At 42.1% G+C, this 19,200-nt stretch overlaps 1 protein-coding gene across 7 annotated transcripts in view; it reads right to left on the reverse strand.

Annotated features, from left to right (window-relative positions):
* Positions 1-19,200, reverse strand: part of slc29a4a (solute carrier family 29 member 4a) — a 139,032-nt gene that overhangs the window by 26,018 nt on the left and 93,814 nt on the right. For 4 of the 7 annotated variants that reach the window (XM_052021494.1, XM_052021493.1, XM_052021496.1 and 1 more), the window contains 5 exons: positions 13,386-13,514; positions 11,734-11,847; positions 9,777-9,905; positions 4,816-4,890; positions 1,896-2,167 (listed from right to left, as the gene is read on the reverse strand). In XM_052021494.1, the coding sequence (XP_051877454.1) occupies positions 1,896-2,167; positions 4,816-4,890; positions 9,777-9,905; positions 11,734-11,847; positions 13,386-13,514 (719 nt within the window). The remainder of the gene's footprint in view (positions 1-1,895; positions 2,168-4,815; positions 4,891-9,776; positions 9,906-11,733; positions 11,848-13,385; positions 13,515-19,200) is intronic. The other 3 variants (XM_052021497.1, XM_052021495.1, XM_052021499.1) reach the window with 2 other exon arrangements.

Consider the following 19,200-nt stretch of genomic DNA (forward strand, 5'->3'; position numbering starts at 1 on the left):
ATATCTGAAAACGGTAGTGTAGCGGTTAGCGTAACGCTTTACAGCACCAGCGCTTTGGGTTCAAATTCGGCCACTGTCTGTAAGGAGTTTGTACATTCTCCCCATGTCTGTGTGGGTTACCTCCGGGTGCTCCGGTTTCCTCCCACATTCCAAAGATGTACGGGTTAGGAAGTTGTGGGCATGCTATGTTGGCGCCGGAAGCGTGGCAACACTTGTGGGCTGCCCCCAGAATACTCTATGCAAAAAGATGTATTTCACTGTGTGTTTCAATGTACATGTGACTAATAAAGATATCTTAAAATAAAGAAATACTTTGAGACAACTGGGAATTTAATGTGCCATTCCAGACATTTTCAGCAGATGTCTGCACTTTAGCTTGGGAAGACCTGATATTTACAGCCTGAGATTTTCTGACTATATCAGGACTTGGGTGAGCGAAAGTCAGTTTAAAAACATAATGCATGTCAGGTAACATTTGTAGAGAAAGAAATGTAGCCTGCTTAATTGGTGATTTCAAAACCTGAACAGTGGTAGTGCCAGTAGTCAAAGTTGCACCCTATTCTCATGAGAGCACAATGAACAAAAGAAAAATCAAAACTTATGGTGCATTTCCAGCATTTTGTACTTTTACTGAAGGCAAGGTAGACTCAGGATCATTTCAGCCAAGGTTAGGCAGGGAATTGTTATTTCCCCTTAAAGAAGAAAGCTGAGTTGATGCTTTAGTTGAAAGGCTTAGTTGATGAGGTTTAACAGAAAAACAACATTCAAGAACCATAGAATCATACAGTGCAGAGAAGCCATTCAGCCCATCCTCTCTGCACTGGCATGGCCAAATTTTACAATTTTTTTCTCCTTCAAGTATTTAACAAATTCCACTTTCAATCTGATTCCACTAATGTCTGGACAATAAACTCCTGATCCTAAATGCTGTTTGCATTGAAATCTCCTCTGGTTCATTTGCCAATCATGCTAATGTGTGTCTTCTATTGTCAACCACTAATTTCTCTTTATTTTATCTATACTCAGCCTGCTAAAGAGGGCAATTTAGCTACAAATAAGCTTCTGCGGTTAAGTTGGCCCTCTCCCTTGTATCTGTGAGAATCACTTCATGTCAAAGCAAAAGTGAAAAGTAATAATATTATTTCTACATGGGACGATGAAAGATAAAATCCTGACTAAGAAGAATACTTTTCACCAGCAAAGTCCAGTTACACCCTGGTCATAATCTATTGCATGCTAACCAAAGGCCCTGCTAATAACAGTTAGTACCACAGCTAGTACCACAAGATCGTCCCGTGTGCTTTCCCTGAATGGTTCATTTGCAAATGTCATTGCTCTAATCCCAGGCAAACATTCATAAGGTAAGCAATTTGAAAGGGTCATTAATTTTACAAAAATAAATGTTGTCACATTTTTTATTAATGTTTCCTAATTAAAATGCAGTGATATACATTCTCTGCAAGCCAGTGGAGAACTTATTGGATCAAAAATAACATGCATCTCTCTTCCATCCACAAAACAAAAATATGTTTGTCAGATAACAATGAATCTGATCACGATGCCAGGAGCCTAAAAGGGAAAACACAGTGGAGAAAGAATACCTCATCACATTTAAGAAGTATCTGGATGACCATTTGAAGAGCCATAACCCACAAGGTTATGGACTAAGAGCTGGGAAGTGGGATTTACCTAGACAGTCCAGTTATGGCCAGCAGACAGAATGGGTTGACTGGTCTCATTCTGTGGCATAAATCTCTCTGTTTCTATGACAAAAAAGAAAAACCCTAGTAAAACTGGGACACAATCACAGAAACCAGTCTTCAAATTGTAGGATACCCTTTGAGATATCCTGTCTATGATCAGTTTCACTCTTGCAATCTGAAGTAAAAACTTACAAATCTTACTTCCTCTGTATTGACATTATGGTGGACCCGGTAACCAGGGCCCTGATCCACATGACCTTTGCCCTTTAGACGTTCATGACCCTTGCTACTATGAGCAGTGTAATAACGCACAAACTTTGTTCTTTTCACCAGCAAATGCAAGATGAAACACATCATCTCTATTCCGATTGAAATGAAGAAGAAGATAATGGTGTTTTTCCTTTCATCTGGAAGCAGGAGTTTGGTAAAAATTCTGCTGAGAGAAATGATGACACCAGCAGTGCCTGTAATGGAGGAAAAACAATCTCTTAGGGTTCATAAATCAGGAACAAAAACCCCCACCCCCACCAAAAAAATGAATGAAGCTTTTCCCCAAACTCATAACCTGTCCCCTGACCAATGCAACTGTTCCCCTCTTCTTTTGCAGGCAATAGACATTCATCACTCAAAATGTTCCATTATTTTAGAGAAAACATAATGTCCAAACATAAAAACAAAACCATGTAGTATAAAAAGCCATTAGGCACATCAGGTCTGTGCTAGCTTTTTGAAAAACCTGTATCATTCCCCAGAGCACTTCCCTACATGTTCCCCATTCCCCAAAGAATACACTGCTTAACCTCAACCCAGTGAGGCATTGCACTGGCCCTACTTAGTTGCACAATTGTCTCCCCATGCATCTGTGTGAGCATACAAAAGTACATCCTGTATAAACAAAAGCAGAAAATGATACAAAAAGTCAGCACGTCAGGCGGCATCTGAGGAAAGAGAAACAGTCAATGTTTGGCTCTGTGATCTTTCGTCATGTTTTGGGTCTGCAACCGTTGATGCCTGACTTTTTCCACCATTTTCTGTTTCTGGTTCAGATTTCCAGCACCTGCAGTGTTTTTGATTTACATCTTGTATAAAATTGTGTTTAAGTTGTACAGTGCTCATTAATTTTGAACGTATAACATTAAAACTGGAACTACAGCATCACTGGCCATGGTGGAGGAGCAGTACTTCTTCGATCACTCCTCAGTCAACTAAACTGCATATCAAGGGGTGAGTACATTAGTTGCTGAAACCTTTGTGCTCATTTAGTGCTCGCAACCAAAAGCAAATTTCCCTCCCAAACTTCTGTCCCATGTTCAATCTTTCACACCTTGGAATCAGATCAGAGAAGAACCACAGAACTAAATGGAACCTACCGATCACTGAGCTGAGAAAAAACACAGAAAAAGTCATTCTTATGGAAATGTCTTCTCTTACTCACAATAGTTCCACAGATGCTGGTGATGCACCTTACTCAAGGATACGCATAAGGATGCACCTTACTCAACTATCTATTTACCTACTAAAAGGTTTACAATTGAGCTTAATTTTGCACACATTTGAAGAGAATGAGTTTATTAAACTAGGACTATATTGGTCAGTAAGACTCAGCAACATACATAGAACATGAACATGGTACAGCACAGGTACAGGCCCTATGGCCCTCCATGTCTGTGTCGATCATAATGCCAATCTAAACTAATCCCACCTGCCTGCACATGGTCCACGTCCCTCTACTCCCTGCCTGTTCACGTATCTGTCTAAATGCCTCATAAACGTTACTATTGTATCTGCTTCTACCACCTTCACCTGGCAGCAGTTTCCGTGTACCTATCATTCTCTGTGCAAAAAAACTTGCCTCACAAATTTCCTTTAAACTTTTCCCCTCTCATTTTATACCAATGCCGTCTTGTATTTGACATTTCCATCCTGGGAAAACGACTCTGACTATCTACCCTCTCATAATTTTATATACTTCTGACAGGTCGCCCCTCAGTCTCCTACACTGCAGTCCAATCCAGGCAACATTCTGATGAACCTCTCCTGCACCTTCTCCAAAGCCCCCACGTGCTTCCTGTAGTGTGGTGACCAGAACTGCACACGATACTCCTAAATTTTATACAGCTATGACATGACTTCCCAACTTTTATACTCAATGCCCTGACTGATGAGGGCAAGTATGCCATACACCTTCTTTACCACCGTATCCACTTATGTTGCCACTCTCAGAGAGCTATGGACTTGCACTCCAAGATCCCTCTATACATCAATGCTCCAGAAAGGACCTGCCATTTACTGTATACTTTCCTCTTAAATTTGACCTCCCGAAATACATCACCTCACACTTTTCTAGGTTAAGCTCCATTTGCAATTTCTCCCCCAAAATTTCCAAATGATCTATATCCTTCTGTATACTTTGACAACCTTCCTCACTATCCAAATAATTCACTTATCCAATAAGCTTTAACATGAATTCTTCATGAATGAAAGCCACTGTGTGTGAAGACGTTAACAGTAAACAGGGAAATTTTAGTTTGGCCATACACAGCACAAAGCCAACCTCTCCATCTAACTGGACATCACCATTCCTATTGATGCAATTTTACAGCCAGAAGTGAACCTGACAAATTACAATAGGTTGGGTGTCAAGGACTACCAACCCTCCAGGACTGTTGTGTAGAATTCAGGAATTAAAGATTAAACTCCTTGACACAGCAACATGCAGCTCATAAGAAAAACTGAAAATACATTCAAGATTGTGTTTTGTGCTTTTCATTTCCTTTGAGCAATTGTATTTATTATGTATCAAAGGACTGATGACAGGGAGGGCATGTGTTGGATTGCTGCAGTGGGATTGGAGGCAAATGGTCATGTGGAGGTACCTCCAGGAATATATCTGACCAGAGTCAGCAATCCTAACAGATGGTGACAGTACCTTATTAATTCTGAGTGCATTACACTGAAATGGGAACTACAATATCAACAGCATCAGAAATAGAATAAGCAACCTGCTTTATTTTAAAATAAGAATTATTTCTAGTAATGCATTTAACATCCGCAAATTATGGGATTGCTGTCAAAACTGAAATTTCTTAAAACAGGAGGAGCAATTACTCACTTTCACCAGTCATCACCCCTTGTGTGTATCGTTTGGGCAGCATCCCTGTGTAACCATAGAAACTCGATTGCTGCACTTCATGCAAAAGAAAGGAAATATACAACATTAGTTGCCAAACTAAAGAGCCTGTTAGCTCACTTGGTGAGTTGTCAGTGGTGATGTGCTTCCTCGCAAGGACAGTGGGTTAACTGGAGGAAGAGTTACTCCAGCCATTCTTCTTTACCCTACAGACTGGGATCCAAAGCATCACACACGGAAGATTGGAATTGAGCCCCTTCCCTCTAAGCTGAGATACTGGAGGGAGGATTTAAACTCAAGTCATATGGTCATAGCATATTCACAATTTGGTCTCGGCTACACTGGAGAAAGCAACTCCAAACTGGTTTCAGTCAGCAGGAATCACTCAAAGCTTCCTGTTGTCAGCAACTTTATTTCCCCCTCACATCAACATATCTGCAGCCTCTGCACTGTTACAATGAGGCTCAATGCAGGCTTGAGGAACAACAACATATCTTCTTTCTGGATACTCTGCAGCCTTTTGGACTCAATCTCAAATTCTCCAAGTCCAGATAACTCACTTTTTTCTGTACGTATCAGAACTGGTTATCCCTGTGATTTTGGCTCAGCTTTTCTCTCCATGCATGTCCCAAAGCCCTGCTAGCAACACATAACGTAGACAAGGAAACATAACGGCCTCACTGTGTGTCATCCTATCAGGGATAATCCTCTTGTTCTACCCAACCCTCCCACCTTCTCTCTCTTCCTATTGGTTTTCTCTCTTTCCCAGTTCTGACAAAGGATCTCAGGCCTGAAACATTAACTCTGTTTCTCTTTCCACAGATGTTGCTTTACCTGCTGAATGTTTTCAGCATTTTTTGTTTTTGTTTCAGATTTCTGGCATCTGGAGCTTTTTTTTGTGTTCATCATGTCACATGGCCCACTGAGTCTATGGTGACCATTAAGCACCCATTTACACTAATCCTACACTAATCCCATTTTATACTGCACACATTCCCATCAACTCCCCACAGATCCTACCACTCACCTACACACTGGTGACATTTACAGTGGCCAAATAACCTCCTGACCTGCATGTCATTGGAATGTGGGATGCATAGGAAACTCGTATGTTCACAGGAAGAATGTGCAAATTGCACACAGACAACAGAGGTAAGAATTGAATCCAGGACACTAGAACTGTGAGGCAGTGACTCTAATTGTGCCACTGTGTCACTTATTTCTCCTTTATGTAAAAGGAAGAAGGATAATTCCATACGTGTTGGGTGAGTGCGGTAGGGTGGATGAGAGAAAATAAATTCAATAATGTGAATAAATTAACAAGTGAATTAAATGTGGCATCAATCTTTAGATAAGGTGACTGCCAGACAAGCCTGGTTATTGTGGCTTACTCATTTCCATTTTTGGATAGTTGACCTTGATTATTCAGTAAGTCTGTTTAATACAAGTGCAGCTTCCATTTATAACAGATCTCATAGCATGGTTTAGGTGCATGCAGCATGCTGATGTTTTAAACAAAGCAGCATCTGTCTTACTGGGCTACATGTTGCAGGGAAATGCTGGCTGTTCCCCAGGAAAAGACCAGCGAATTCAAGATTTCTCTGCATGCTTGCACAAAGAAGGAAGTCCCATGGTTGCTGGAGGCTGTCCTCCAGTGATTTTTGAACTGTATTCCGGGGCTGGGGAGTTTCATCAAAGGACAGGCAGCATTTCCCTGTAACATATAGCCCAGTAAGACAGATGCACAAAGGAAATTGCCTCCATTGATTTCAAAGGAAGAGAATGGTTGTAGGGGATTAAGATAACTTTTGGGATTTTTAAAAATTGTTTAAGTCTCTGTTAACATTTTTATGTGATTTTAAGTGTGTTTTAGTCTTTAGTAAAATTTTAAAATTTTCTTAAATAGTTTCATTAATTTTCAATAGTTTCGGATTCCATTTGAACATTTCTGAATGCCATATGTATTCACTGTTTTGACAGCCAGCTAAACCAAGGAAAATTGGCATAACTACCATCAAAGTATTGTTTTATCAGGTTGCATGGGCAGGGATGTTCTGGCCCTACCCATCACCCTATTCCAAACAGAAATCCTGCCATCTGCACTTAGAACAAGTTGGCTTTTGGAAATTTGCAAGAGGTTGCAATTATTTCACACTGGTCAGCTACAAGCATGGGAGGTTTGCATTAACGAAAAATTCTGGGGGAGGCAGATCTACCACTATCCTGCACTTACCAGTCTTCTGTTGCCTGGACCATGTTGTTCCTCGAGCATGGTCCAGGCTGCGTTCTTAAACAGGGAACCCAACAACAAATACATCAGTGAGGCACAGGGCCTCTTCTGATGCAAGGGGCGGGCCCCAGTGACAAACATGGACAGGGTTTACACCGGGAGAGCACTGCCACTTAAAGGAAGTATTTGTAAAAGTCCTTGACATTCACAAACACTGGGGCCTGTCAATAAAAAATATTAATAAAAAATTTAAACTATTGAGACAAATTAAAGTAGCAAATAAAACACACGGGTTTCTCCCATTAATTTCAATGGGTTCACTGTATTTCAGCATCGTTACTTGGCACGGATTCAGCGTTTTCCCAGCCTGAGACCTTGTTCACCTGGTCCTGTCGGACTCCACGACAACTGCAGAAGTCTCACAGTCAGTACTCTGCTGAGCAGAATGCTGTGCAACAGACACCGCTTGGGATTGCCCATTATGGGAATATCTGTTGAAGGGTCCACTGTGAGGGGTCCTTGGTGGAAGCTTTGCTCCACCAGCTCCCTCTTATCCTGCATAGCCCTGTCAAGAAGTCTGAAACATGACACTGTGATTGTGCTGGAGAGGGTGCAGAGGAGCTTTACCAGGATGTATTGGACAACTTTAGTTATGGGGAGAGATTGGTTTCCCCTGGAGCGAAGGAGACCGAGGGATGAGCTGTTGGAGGTATATGAGATTATGAGAGGCATACATAGGGGTAGATAGTCAAAATCTTTATCCCTTGGTTGGGGTATCAAAAATAAGAGGGCATAGGTTTAGGAGGAATGAGTCTTAAAGGGGATCTGAGGGGTGTTTAATACAGAGAATGGTTGATATCTGGGATGTGTTGCCAGAAGAGGTGGTGGAACCAGACACATTTACTATGTTTAAGAGACATTTAGACAGACACTTTAGACAGGCAAGGCACAGAAGGATATGTTCTTTATGTGGGCAAATGTGGTTCGTGTAGGTGGGCAAAAAGATTACGATACCTCCTAAATTTTCCTGTCGACACATCTGGTCATCTGTCTCTCTACTTCCAAAAACCCATAAAAATTCCTCTGAAAGCTGTGTTTTCATCCCACCACCCACGATTTCTGTTGCCTTGCCCCTCAGTACAAGTCCTGAGTATAAGTCGAGCTACAGATCGATGTGTTGTCCTGCCATTGAATCTGCTCTTTTTCTAAAACAGTTCCAGTTTTCCACAATGGCGCCCCTGAAGAATAAAACACTTCTGTGCAATGTTGTCAGAGGTTTGTTTAGTGGCACTTGAATTACACAGCACAAATGTCATAACTCTTTGTCACAACATTGCAAAGGTTAAAATGATTGACAAGCACAGTGCCACCCACACATACCGACATGAGGTCTCAGCCAAAACTGGAATGAAAGCAATCACAAATAAATGAAAAGAAAACAAAATGCAGGGAGTACTTTAACATGGCTTTAACCATGGCTCCCTATTGCTCTGAATTATCGGACTTTGGTATGGGGTCCACTGGTTCTCTAGTAATGCCAGGAGAGGAGGTGATGAGTGAGGGTAGGGATGAAATGGGGGTAAGGATTGGGGAAGAGGAGGTCAGGATGCAGAAGAGGGGAGCAAGAGGAGGTTGAGGAAGGGGAGCAGGAGGATGACGCAGAGAAGACAGGAGGAAGTGGAGGAAAAAGGTAGAGGATTATCATAATGAAGAGGAAGGGAGGAGTTGGAGGAGGAGAGAGAGGAGGTGAAGGAAGAGGGGGAGAATGTGGAGACTGGGGAAAAATTGGAGCAGTAAGGAAGGGGCAGAGGAGGAGGAGGTGGAGGAGGCAGACGATGAGGATGTGGTGAAAGAAGCAGAGGTGAAGAAAGAGGCAGAGGAAGATGATGCTGGGAAGGATCGGGGAAGTAGAGGTTGGGAAAGGGAGCAGTGGAAGTGAACTGTGACTGAAGGAAATGTGTGGGGGATGTAGAAGATGGATTATGCCATTTCAGGTGTTAGCTGTGGCACAGGCCACCGTAAAGTCCAGACCCACTCGTTCAGTTGAAGAAGGACAGAGTGGAGTAAAGGAAAGAGAAAAAAGGGGAATTCTTGCATGCGTGGGAAGGAAGGTAAATTGGTTTATTATTGTCACATGTAGCAAGGTGCTGTGAAAAACTTTGTTTTGCATGCCATCCATACAGATCATTCCTTTACGACAGTGCATTGAAGTAGTACAAGGTAAAACAATAACAGAATGCAGAATAAAGTGCAACAGCTACAGAGAAAGTGCAGTGCAGCAGACAATAAGGTGCAAGGCCATAACAAGGTAGATTGTGAGGACAAAGGTCCGTATCATCATACTAAGGGCCTGTTCGATAGCAGGATAGAAGCTGTCCTTGAACCTGTTGGTACGCGCTTTCAGGCTTGTGTATCCTCTGCCCGATAGGAGGGGGGAGAAGAGAGAGTGCCCAGGGTGGGTGGGGTCTTTACTTTATTGGCTGCTTTACCAATCCAGCGAGGTGTAGACAGAGTCCTTGGAGGGGAGGCTGGTTTTCTGTGATGTGCTGAGGTGTGTCCACAACTCTCTGCAATTTCTTGCAGTTTCAGGCAGAGCAGTTGCCATACCAAGCTGTGATGCGTTCGGATAGGATGGTTTCCATGGTGCATCGATAAAAATTGGTGAATAAATGTTATGCATAGCACTCAAACAAATGCTGGAAGGAACCCTTACCTGTGCAGCCAAAAGCCACAACCCCCACTGCTGCCAGGTTGATGCCATATGCCTGATGTACTGTGAACAGCTCCAGCCAAACATCGAAGATGCTCACAAACATAAGAGGACCCAAAGCAAACAGGTAACCTGTCATCAATGAGACAGTTGAAACTCAGAGTTCTGTAAGGGCAATGACAACTTCACAAAATATTACTCAGTGCTTTTTCTACTTTCATAGGATTCTGCAACATTATCTGATTATAGCATTGTGCCTGTCTTCAAATACAGATTGTTGACTGGTTAAAATGAACACACTGCAACAGGACAATTAGTCCTGGGTAACTAGTTCCCATACCCTCTCCTTGCCCTGCCACTACCTTCAAATAATCATAATGAAAATTATAAGTGCCAAGAAATGGATCACATTGCATTGGTGTTTACATAATGCTGTGCCATTGAAAATCATGTTAACCTGGAGTAAGTTAGGTTTCTGATCACTTCCAGGTCAAAAATCACTGAAATGAGGAAATTCCACTGTGTACTTCTTATCTTAAGCCACCCTTGCAACCCTGGTGAGAAGGTGTTGCACAAGAGGTAATGAAAACAATATTAGGCTGCACCGTATTGGGGTAATATACTGGTACGGATTGAGGATCGGTTAATGGAAGGAAGATAAAGAACAGGAATGAATGTATTATTTTGGGTTTGGGAAACTGGGAGCAGGGGGTGCTGTAGGGATCCATGCAGGAATCGTAACTGTTCTCAATCTATAATAATATAGGGAACTAAGTGTAATATATTCAAGCTTGTTGATACAGAACTGGGTGGCAGTGTGAGGCTAGCACAGAGAGGCTTCAAGAGGATATGTTCAGGCTAAGTGCAAGGGCAAGGATGTGGCAAATGGAGTAACATGGAAACACTTTGGTAGAAAAAAAATGGATAAGCGGTTGCATGGGGCACTGGTGAGACCATGTCTGGAATATTGTACTAAGTTCTGGTTTCCCTACCCAAGGAAGAATACACCTGCAATAGAGGAAAAGTAACAAAGATTCACCAAGTTGATTCCTGGGATACTGGATTTGATATCAGAAGAGAGATTAAGCCCAGAGGCTGTGGAGACTCAGTCACTGACTGTACTCGATGCAGATAGATACATTTTTGGTATTTAGAAAATCAAGGGTTATAGGATTAGTACAAGAAAGTGGTGCTGAGGTAAAAGATCAACCAAGATCTTATTGAATGTCGGAGCATGTGCAATGGGCCTTCAGTTATAATGGCCGACTCATTCTAACATTTTAATGTCCCTGAAGCAATTTCCAGGGCTGGGATGCATGTGATGAGGTCATTCCCTGTGCTTCAGTCCAACTGGAGTACTGCACATCAATGAAGTTTTCACATTGATGTATATGGATTCTAGCTGTGTGCAAATTAACTACTGTGTGCAGATGTGACTTTACTTCAAAAAGTATTTCATTGTCATTATACTGTCATTTCCAAAGGGATGGAAAATGGATATAGAAATGCAAGCCTTTTTAAACATTTTATTGGAATTAACATCCTTAAAACTCTAGAAATGTTTGTGTTTCAGCATGCATTACCATCAAACCCAGCTCCTCAAAACAACATAGCCAAGTGTCTCAAAGGAATTTCAAGATCTATCATCGTGACTGAGAGAGTTTCAGAGAATTCTTCTGTGAGACAGAAAACTAAATATATAGTAGCATACTAGCCTAGAAAGGTTTGCACTTATCTGCATCCATGAGCTCTCCATTCTTCTCAACAGCTTTACTCAAATGGCTTAGTCAGGGCTAATGAAGTGTGTCAGTTGACCATTTAGTCATAATTTCTTCATTGCCTGGGTTAATTATTTAGTGAAGTCTCTGCACTCCAGTTTATGATATAAGAAGCAGCTACACAGCTCATGGTCCTTGGCACTGGTTTATAGCTGAGATGTCCATTTAACCTCTGCGCTTACCAACAGTAATGCGGGTATGTAAGCTGAGTAGTTCCACCAGTGCATTGTTTAAAATCACAGCAATCAGAGCAACAAGAATGTAGGTGAGACTCATGTCAAACACAATGGATGTTCCTGCAAGAGAAAAAAAATACAGCAGCTGTAAAATTTTCATCTGCAACTTCCCAAACAAAAATCACAGGCAGCAGCTACAGTGTTTTCCTTGTGTAGAAACTTCATTATTCTTAATACTTCAGAAATGTAGTCTATGGCTTGGATGGAACGGAGAAAGATAAAGACAAAGATTTCAAAGAGAGAAAAGAGGGGGAGGGGGAGGGGGAGATGAAAACCACAGGTATGTTTCTTTATCCCCAACATCATAAAAACTACTCTGTGAGTGTCTTTTATTAAAACAAGTCCATTAATTGAGCCATACCTTGCAGAATCTAGATATCTTTATTAATCACATGTACATCAAAACACACAGTGAAATGCATCTTTTGCGTAGGGTGTTCAGGGGCAGCCCGCAAGTGTCGCCATGCTTCCGGAGCCAACATAGCATGCCCACAATTTCCTAACCCGTACGTCTTTGGAATGTGGGAGGAAACCGGAGCAACTGGAGGAAACCCACACAGACACGGGGAGAACGTAGAAACTGCTTACAGACAGTGGCTGGAATTGAACCCAGGTCGCCAGTGCTGTAATAGCGTTACGCTAACTGCTACACTCTAGGTTGCCACATTAACTACTGTCCAAGCTACCCCCACCAGCTGGTATAGATGTGTACATAGAACTTAGCTAGACATGTCTGTCAAGGACAAGAAAGGCCTCATGAATGAGTAGGCCTCAGACAGATTAGGCTTAAGGACCCAGTCCAGAACACCTCAACAGCTTTGGCAGAAGACAAAGCTGAAGGTGGAGCTCTGCCTCATGTCAAAGATATCAAGGAATTTAACTTTTATATTAAAAATAATGTAATTAATTTGTTTGTGAAATAGATATACAAAAACACTTTGAAATCATCGATAAATCATTCAAAATATTAAACAGTAAAATAAATCAGATGAGCATTATGCTGGGGAATCCACAGCAGAAGAGGCAGCAGTGTTGGACTTCACAGAATACAGCAACAGAATGTAATGACAGAAGTCACTCAATAAGCTCTGGACTAACAGCAGCTCCACATAACTCTGGTAGTTAATTCAGTGCAAATTCAGTGTCCCATGGAACAGCTGACCATTCTTGTTGATCCAATCTATTGTTTTAAGGTTTGTGGAGTGTTTCAGGAGGTCTCACTCTGTCACATAAATTTCAAAGTTTGTTCCAAAACATGGTTCTGCATCTTCACCAGTATATTTCAAGATGGCATCAGGACACATCACCTCTCCCCATTGGTCAGCCATAAATCTGTACCCACAATTCTCTGCAGGAAATACTAGAGGGGGAGTCCTTGGGAATGATGCTATTGCAAGTCCACTGGCTGAGATCAACTAAGATCCAAGCAACTGCCTTCCTGATGAAGATATCTTGGTGTAACATGATGCAGTGATTTTACATGCCGGGCTAATTGGTCTGGTCACTTTAATGTTTCACCCATTCTCCCATAAGAACCATACCTGGATATTTTTGGTGTAGATAATCTACATCTGTGATGAAGCTGTTGTAAGCCATACCTGGATATTTTTGGTGTAGATAATCTACATCTGTGATGAAGCTGTTGTAAGGCAGTAGGAATCCAACTCCAGCCAGAAGCATTGCAAAGTAGATGCCATGATAGCCATCCCTGGGCTGTGATTCAACATCTGCATTGCAAAGATAGCAACAAAAGCAATTAAAACACAATGCAAGCCCTTTTCTTTAAAAATTATGACTTAAGGTGACTGGGACATTCTGCCTGTTCTCCAAGTTACGTGGGGATTGATAGCTGTAAAATTGCACTTGTAATTCTCTGCATGATGACTTCACAATCTTCACCGCTCTCTCAGCCTGATACAGACTGATAGAAATTTAGTAGTTAGTCCTTGGGCAACCCATGGAATTATATCAACCCCTCAGTTCAGACCAGAAATTGTTGTGGGATCTCCCAGATCTGTGTGGCTCAGGAACATAATCCCTGGGGCATTCTTCCATGGAAGCAGCAGCAGCAGCAACAGCCTGAAGAGGCAGACTGAATGAGAAGCTGATTTTGGTGTTGTTAGTTAGGGCAAATTCCACATTCTAAGTGGGAAGCTGAGTTAGCAGGGAGCACATCACGGAATGGTGTATGATCACAGCTGTGTGTTTGATCCACCTGGGCAGAAGGTTAAACAATGAGTCTGGTGACAACACTGCCTGAGAGTGGCCGCATCACTGCAAATGTTCTGTCAACCCTGGAGAACTTTCCTTGAGACTTTCAAGGCTAGAAATGGGTTTTCATCCTCTATTGGCCTGTTCAAAATGTGGTTATGCCCACTTAGAGCTTCCCAAGAAATTTGCAGAGTTCTACAAAAATCAATAAAAAAGCAGCATAATGACACTCTGCACCCTCATTCATGTCTAGTCTCCATCAGGAGCTGCTTGCAGAGCTTCCACCTTGAAATCATTGCCATGGTGACTGCTGGAGATAAGTGTTCTTAAGTGTCAGCACTTAAAGAGTACTCCCCATGGCAACCACAGTACAGTGGTGGAAGAAACTGCCACGGAGGTGAGGGACTGTCTGGGGGAGGGGCACACACTCCTGTGTGTCTGGGACCAGTCAATAGACTGGTTGATCGACTGTACAGTGTGACTTGTTGCACTAAGGTGATTCATTCATGGAAAGTGATGGGCAAATTTACCAACAGTCACTGTTTGGCCTGGGAATGATCTAACCTGGAAGGGAGTGGGGGAAGTTACTTCACAGACAAGTTGCGTATAATAAATGTGAATAAATGTGAATGAATAATTTGTAAACCTCAGACTGTGGTGTTTCTATGCCCCAAGATCAGAGCCTGTTCTGCAGGCTCCCTCTCTAGGTCACCTCTGAAATGCAGGCTGGTGCACTATCACAGCTAGGTGCAAAATGTTGGTTTTTTTTTATAAGATATCTTTATTAGTCACATGTACATCGAAACACACAGTGAAATGCATCTTTTGCGTAGAGTGTTCCGGGGGCAACCCGCAAGTGTCGCCATGCTTCCGGTGCCAACATAGCATGCCCACAACTTCCTAACCCACACATCTTTGGAATGTGGGAGGAAACCAGAGCACCTGCAGGAAACCCACGCAGACACGGGGAGAACGTACAAACTCCTTACAGCATCTTTTCAGCAACTTCATGCTAAAGAATGAACCTTCAACTGGCATCCATCTGTGAACAAAAGCCAGCCATCCACACAGCAGCCAGCCAAATTTCAAAGGAGGTAGGAGGCAAGGCATGAATAAATAAATTCCTAATAATTTGACACAACTGATAAAATACCAACCTACAAGGAGTCATTGGCCAGCCCGATATTTTCTCATCCAGTGAAACCCAGCTAAACTATCAAAATTGTCACAAAGCTATCAGAATCAGTACTCACGGAATAGTGTAGGATCACACCTCTGTATTTGTTCCACCTGGACAGAAGATTATAAGATGGGACCCTACACAATCCAGTGATATACTGCCTGAGGGTGCCCTGCACCACTACCAATGTTTTATTAACCCTGCCAGCACTAGAGAGTTTTCCTTGACACTTTCAAGCCTAGAAATGGGTTTTCATCCTAGTCAAGTAGAGAGCAAAGGTAGGCTAAGTGTCACTATTTTCTGGGTGTTACAAGAACCCTTAAATGGTATCCAGGCTGGCATGCAAACTAGTGAAATGAATTGTGCCAGATGCCATATTGCTGAAGGTGTTGGCACGTTGTCACTGAATGCTGTCTGGAACTATGTAGAATAAGCAATTCAACACCCATGGTACTATTTTGCATTCTCTTGAAGACATGTGATTGACCACACCTACAGGAAGGACCCACCAGCAGTCCATTTAAAGGGAGTCACAAATACATTGGTGATTGTGTTTTTTTCTTTCTGTTGCTATGTTTCAAGTATTAATTACTTTATGGAGTTAGTTCAAGTTGCGAAAGAACACAGGAGCTTGTCGAGTGCTGAAGAACATTTTGCTGACTAAAGACTTTTGCACAAACTGGTTGCCCCCACACATGATGCATTCCCATTTAAATATAATGTGTTGGAACAAGAGGCAGAGGGAACGCAAAGCAGGACTAGGTACTGGAAAAAGGGACTGGGGAAGGAGTGAAGGGGTAAAACAGAAAGTCAAATCTGCCTGGGGTGCTCCAGGGACAATTCTTCTGTTCGCTAAAGTACACTTTATCATAAGATTCACAATTATACAATAAAACACATTCATCTTGTCTTTCACTGGACAAAGTATATCATTACATAATCTTACAATATTTACAGTGTCATCATAACATCAATTTTTAATTCCCAAATGTTCCATCAGTGAAAAGTTGAAAGGTTATTACAAAGGGCTCAGTCCCTTGTGCCAGTGGAAGGAGGATCCCAAGCTGTTCAAGGGATAGTTTTCCAACCTGAACCTCAACAAGGAATTGTGTTTTGAGAAGTCTGTACTTCTATTAGGACATTCCCACTGTTATTTGATACCTATTACAGTTTCCACTGTAAACTTACAAGGCAAGGACCACATTGATAGGAGCTCCCAAAAATCACTATACCCACAGACTTTAAAATGCTTGACTTCTTCCAGGCTGGAACTGAAGGTGTTTGTAGTATCTCACAGACTGCCATCCATTGTTGTATGAGGGAAGTCATTAATGTTCCCTATTCAGAGAGAGTTGAATATATTTCATTCTTACTTGCCAGAGGCCAATAGAGAGAGATCATATGATTTTGCAAGGACTGAAGGCTTCCTCATACCACAGACTGCCATTAATTGCACACATGTCACTTTTCAGGCATGTTAGCTCTACTGTGTGCTGAAACCAAGTAGGATTGCACTCTTTCAATGTCCTGCTGATCTGTGTCCATAGGCAATGACTTAGGCAGTTTGATCTGCTGCAGTCTACCAGAAGCCATGATGCCTCCATCCTGCAACTGTCTTCTGTACCAGCTACACTGAAGTCAACAAAGTACGCAGCAGACATGGCTAACAACATAGCCGATGACACGTGAGAAGCATGCACACGAAATTCCGGTGATAGTAAACACTGGTGTTCTGCAACATTGCCTCAGTGTCTGGAGCAGTCTGGAACAGTCCTGCTGCAGATTCAGTGCCAAGATTGCCAAGATTGGTGGGAAGAACAGAAAATATTGGAATTGTTCAACAGGGCAGTGAAAAGGAAAACCCAGTTAATATTCCAGGTTAATGACCTTTCATCAGCTTTCAAATGTAAACCTGAAACATTAACTCTGTTTCTCTGTCCACAAATGCTGCCTGACCTGTTGAGTGTTTCCAGCATTTTCTGTATCTGTTTCAGATTTCCAGCACTGTAGTAATTTGCTTTAAGTTTTGTGGTGCTTGCAGTATGTTATACAATCTCACCATCCAGAGAGCACCAGCTACAGTGTGAGCAGATGCTGCGGTGGCAGTGGAGGAGGAAGTGGCACCTTATACATGTCCTTTCTGCCTGGTTTAAATCTGAAATGCTTATCAAGTGCATTTCCACTCATCTTAGCCCCAATTTCCCACCCACCAATAGTCCCACACCTTTGCCCTGTCATTGACCATCATGGCAGTTGATTAGTCACAACACAAAAATAAAATTCACCACAAAATAAATATTCCAAAATAAATTTGTAAATTAGATCATGCATCTCTTTATTCTAGTCTCCTGCCTGTCTTTCGCTGACCCAGTGCTCCTGTACGTTGCTGTACCAGTGGCAGACAGCTGACTTTTAGTGGTAGAGGCTGCAGATGGCCATTGAGGACAACCTCTCAGAAAGCCCAGGTACCATCCTACTGCAGATTACAGTGGCTAAGGACAACTGGCTGCTGGTTGTGCTCAAGCACACAAGAGAAATGGTAGTGATAGCAGGAAAAATACTGGCTATCTGACAAAGACAATGGGTGCAGACCCCATGGAACTTTATTTGTAATTTTATCCCCTGCTGAAGTGTCCGCCAATGAACAATTTGCCTAGTGCTGTTCTAATCTTGCATTAGAGAAGACAGCATAAAGTTGATGTACTCATTGCATTCAATGGAAGTTAATTACTTGAGCATCATGAGCCCTGAGCTCATTTTTGGAGCCAATCAAGCTTCGCCCCATTGTTACAGGAATGTATACAATATCACATTCAACGTGTTATTTATTAGGTACTTTGCACTATAATGTACAGCATCTGTGAATGCTGTTCACTAAAAAAAAGTGTCAGATAGTGGTCTTAGAAGTAGATTCCAACCTTTTATCCTGAGCCTAATGGAATAATGCAGTGTTATCGACTGACTGCTGAGAAAGCTCTCAGACAATTCACTGCTGGAAAACTAGGACTTCTGTCCATCAAATAGACAGTTAACTGAAGCATTGGCCTCCCTTGTAACAGCAGTGAATCAAGTCAATAATTCAGAAAGGTCAACAAGAAGCAAAGAGTAGAATGTGCTGAATAGAATGATCACAGGGGAGCTGCTGGGCTTTATTCTGAGCTGCCCTTTAGATAAAGTGTAAAAGATTAATCGAAGGAGCATTTCATTAATATCTAGGCCAGGTTGCATTTTGACCACCATCTGGTAGGAAGGGAAAAATATGCCTCTAATGTCACCCTGAGCCTTGAAATTCCTGTGGCTTTGTAGCTAAAATGCACCATATGGGGCAGCAGCAACCACACAGTTAAGATGGTCCCAGGATTGATCCTTTATCCATTTTTTTCAGGAAATTCTCGGGCTCAGTAGAATGAAAGAAACAAAACAGTGACCTCCACAGGCAAGTATAATTGAACAAAAAATTGGGCTCAGCTGTTGCACAACTTATCCTGCATGAATATAATATGGCTACATAACAGTGATTTTGAAAAAGCCAGCACAGCAGACAGAATCCATTTAAATCATATTCTCAAAAAGTCTGTCTGCAGCCCTCCAGTGACCCTAATAATATTGGAGAAGGATACAACGAAGCACATTGTGTGGGGAAGATAGCCACACTGGCTTACAGAAATATAGAAATAAAGATTGAGGTGCCTGTACCTAGAATTTCATTCCCACTTAAAAATGCACAAAGTGACACTGCATGGAGGACTGTGCCTGTTTGTTCCAGCACTGCCAGGCAGCCAAGCAGCACAATTAAATGGCCATTTGTGCAGCTCTGCACAGTAACTATGCATAATTTTAGCAGTTGCACATTAACTGCAAACTAACCTGTTGAATGTCTCTTCTTGGTCAGAGTCCACAGTTGGAAATAGTGGGAAGGCTTAAGTAAAGTCTTGTGAAACTGGTTGGATGCTCATGGGAGCAGGCACTGTCCCTCTCCATCACTACAGTTGAGATTGTAGAGTAGGGGTGCACATCCCTGA

The sequence above is a fragment of the Pristis pectinata genome, chromosome 8 (assembly GCF_009764475.1).
Source record: "Pristis pectinata isolate sPriPec2 chromosome 8, sPriPec2.1.pri, whole genome shotgun sequence".
NCBI classification, from domain to species: Eukaryota; Metazoa; Chordata; class Chondrichthyes; order Rhinopristiformes; family Pristidae; genus Pristis; species Pristis pectinata.